Source organism: Lactuca saligna, chromosome 7 (assembly GCF_052625555.1).
Source record: "Lactuca saligna cultivar CGN05327 chromosome 7, ASM5262555v1, whole genome shotgun sequence".
NCBI lineage: Eukaryota > Viridiplantae > Streptophyta > Magnoliopsida > Asterales > Asteraceae > Lactuca > Lactuca saligna.
Window position 1 is genome coordinate 183,365,957 of NC_136423.1, and position 3,916 is coordinate 183,369,872.

At 36.4% G+C, this 3,916-nt stretch overlaps 1 protein-coding gene across 1 annotated transcript; it reads left to right on the forward strand.

Moving 5' to 3' along the window:
• The first annotated feature begins 685 nt into the window (after window positions 1–685).
• On the forward strand, window positions 686–3,387 carry LOC145003847 (GDP-L-galactose phosphorylase 2-like). The gene is made up of 6 exons (XM_078962752.1): window positions 686–1,302; window positions 1,425–1,528; window positions 1,615–1,674; window positions 1,758–2,000; window positions 2,117–2,569; window positions 2,674–3,387. Exons 1-6 carry the CDS (start codon window positions 1,185–1,187, stop codon window positions 3,001–3,003), a joined length of 1,308 nt encoding a protein of 435 aa, XP_078818878.1. The 5' UTR covers window positions 686–1,184; the 3' UTR covers window positions 3,004–3,387.
• Window positions 3,388–3,916: the final 529 nt, after the last annotated feature.

A 3,916-nucleotide genomic window follows, 5' to 3' on the forward strand; every position in this document is an offset into this window, starting at 1 on the left:
ATGGTATGATACTTTTTAAGCATAAGAGTTATTGAAACCTCCAATAACTCTTATGCTTAAAAAGTATCATACCGTTAAATTTCTAACAAAAAAAAAAAATTATATATACACTAAAGTTCCAATATTTTCAACGATTTGACAAAAAAGTTATAAACTTTATTTTTTTGACAATAAAGAATTAACGATTTGACAAGAAAGTCCTAAACTTTATTTTTTTTGACAAAAACGTCCTAATTACCGGCTAACCGGAAAAAATGATAAAAGTGTCAAAAACTGCCGATAATTTGGATTTTACTGTCAAAAAAATAAATTTTAAGAATTTCTTGTAAAATCGATGAAAATAATAGGACTTTAGTGTATATATCTCAAGAAAGTTTTATAAACTTTTCAATATATAATATTTTAATTTGAAAAATATATATATATATATATTTAAAGAAAATAAATAAATACATAAAGAAAAAAAAAAAAAAAAACCAACCCGAGACGAATCCGAAGAAAAAAAAAAAAAAAAAAGTTTACAACGCCACTCGAACCTAAATGCCAAATGGAGTGGTCAGGTCAGGTGAGGTCACGGGCTGACGGCTGAAGCTGAACCACAACCACACGTCCACGGTTCACACTCCACACCCATGAAATCTCACCCAACCGCTCATCTTATCCCACCTATATAATCCAACCACTTTTCCACCATTCATTCGCATCATCAATCTCATTCAAAGTTTCAAACAAATCACCCTCTTCCCCTTTGCCGATTGACCTACTGTTGCCGGATAATCGTCATCGAATTAGGAGAAACAGCGTCTACCCTTGGGGTTGCCTGCTAGAGAGGAACGGGTTGGGGTAAAACCCTGGAACGACAAGTTGCAGACATCACGGCTATACACGGAGCAACGCGGCCACTCGTTCATGTCCGATCAGTACGGCGGAAGGGTTCAATAACTATTGAGAGCAACCCTTCGACGCACGGCGGACGTGGCGCTTTGCCTTCCGAAGGCGGTAGCCCATCCGACCTTCTCTTCCTCGCCGGCGGTGGTTCATCCTCCTTCCTATTCCTCGTAGCTTAGGGTATATTAGGTCTAGACTTATACGCATATATCCCATACCTGTTATTATCGTTTAATTTTCAAGATCTGCTTTCTTCATCGCTCGTATCCGTTTAATCAACCAACCAATCGAAGAACATGCTGAGGATTAAGAGGGTTCCTACTATTCTTTCCAACTACCAGAAGGAGGGGGTCGAGGAAGGCGGTGCAGCCCGTGGTTGCGGCCGTAATTGCCTCAGAAACTGTTGTCTAACAGGTATTCCTTCAATTGCGTTCTTTTTTGATATTTTTCTTCAAAACTTCGTTATGATTTGAAGTTTTGAACGTTTAAAACATTGTTCCTGTTTTAATTTTCATTTATCCTGGGGTTGAATACAGGGGCTAAGCTACCTTTGTATGCTTTTCCAAAATCCAACAAGGTTGATTTATGCCTCAATAATGAGGTCCCTTTTGCCTTCTTGGACTCCCTTCTTCTAGGAGAGGTAATATTCAAACTTCCATAGCTCATATCTCTGTGGTTAGGGTTTTAATAATTGGTAGACTAAGATTGTTTCCTGTAAAACTCCAGTGGGAGGATCGAATGGAGAGGGGCCTTTTTCGCTATGATGTTACTGCTTGCGCCACTAAGGTATTCAGCAGTTTCTTGTCTTTGAAAAAACTAAAAGTTATGCTAATTTTGCCTCAACCATACTATTTTATGAATGTTTACAGGTGATTCCAGGTGAACTCGGTTTTGTGGCTCAGCTGAATGAAGGTCGGCACCTTAAGAAGCGTCCCACTGAGTTCCGAGTTGACAAGGTGCTACAGCCTTTTGATGAGAACAAGTTCAACTTTACGAAAGTTGGACAGGAGGAAGTGCTATTTCAGTTTGAAGCAAGTGAAGATGGTGAAGTCCAGTTCCATCCAAATGCTCCAATTAATGTAGACGGTTCACCGAGTGTAGTTGCCATTAATGTATGTGATGAATGCTTTCTTGTTCGTTTTTTTTTTTTTTTTTTTCATCTTCTATGTTATACAATCTTATACAAACAATCTAATAATAAACATGTTTATTCATTTGAAATCAAAAGGTTAGCCCCATTGAATATGGGCATGTGCTTCTGATACCTCGAATTCTTGAGCACCTACCTCAAAGGATCGACCATGAGAGCTTATTACTTGCACTGTACATGGCACGTGAGGCTGGAAATCAATACTTTCGTCTTGGCTACAACAGCTTGGGTGCTTTTGCTACCATCAATCACCTTCATTTCCAGGCTTACTACTTGGGTGTGCCATTTCCAATTGAGAAAGCTCCCACTAGAAAGATTACAGACTTCAATGGCAATGGCAATGGTGGGGTTGTAATTTCTGAGATTCTCAACTATCCTGTTAGAGGTCTTGTGTATGAGGGTGGAAGTGGAAGTTCTCTTGAAGATTTATCAAATGCTGTGGCTGATTCATGCATATGTCTTCAAGACAACAATATACCTTACAATGTGCTCATTTCAGATTCTGGAAGACGCATCTTTGTCCTTCCTCAGGTAAAAAAAAATTTATAAAAGAGGAAAAAGAAAAAGAAACAATCTTTTTTATTGTTTGAAGTTAATTAGTTAATGTGAAAAATGGAATGGGATTGGATGAACAGTGTTATGCTGAGAAGCAGGCTCTTGGGGAAGTGAGTGGTGAGCTGCTGGATACACAGGTGAATCCAGCGGTGTGGGAAATCAGTGGACACATGGTGTTGAAGAGGAAGGAGGACTATGAAGGGGCATCTGAGGAAAAGGCTTGGAGACTTCTTGCTGAGGTGTCATTGTCTGAAGAAAGGTTCCAGGAAGTGGTGGCCATTATATTTGAGGTCATTTCTGTTACAGAGAAGATGTTGACTGAAGATGAACAAGATGTTGACCAAGTCGATGGTGGGCCCCGTGAAGCAGCCATGGTGCCTGGGAAACAAGAATGCCTAGTTCAGTACTAGGTATGTATGCTCTGCTCTGCTCTCTTGTTATATATCTATATATATATATATATATATATATATATATATATATATATATATATATATATATATATATATATATATATATATATATATATATATATATATAGTTAAGTTATTTGGGAAGTTTTTCGTGGTTTTGGTGTGGCTGTGTTGACCACGAGACTTGACCATTAAATAAAGCAGTGTGTGTGTGTGGGATTGTAGTGTTTGCAAAATGACTTGAGGATATTTGATTGTGATTGTGTTGCATGTAAATATTTCAGTGTGCTGTTGCTCTATGAGAGCTAATTAATGGCTGTTGCCACGTAATGTATTTGTTGGTTATTATTATTAATCAAATCTTGTGCTACCTTATATTTATCAACTTCCAACACTAGTTTAACGGGTGTTTGGCAAAAAAAAAAAACCTATTAGCTTATTAGTGGTTCCTAAGTGCTATAAGCTAAAAATATATTTGGATAAAAATAGCTTATAGCAGTGTTAAGTCATTTTTCATAAGTTTTTTTTTTTTTTTTGGCCAAACTTACCAGCTTGTAAGCTAATAAGATATAAGCCAATAAATAATGATTTTTTTTTTTTTTTTTTTTTTTCCAAACACACTGTCAATTAAAAGGACATAAAGTTTTGAACGACTACTTGTCTTGAACACTATCTTTCCCTTCACAAAAAAAATAATAATAGTAATATTAATAAAAAAACTCACTCATGTAAAGAGAAAAACAAAAGGAAAATGACTTAACAAGGTAACGAAGTTTCAAAAGTGTACAAAAAAGATCATTGTTGTTTTTTTTGTACACAAAATACCATTTTAGCGGTTATTGTAGGTTATCTGGTTTTCAAATGTTCAAAAAATACCATTGTTTTTTTAGTACAAAAAATACCATTAATG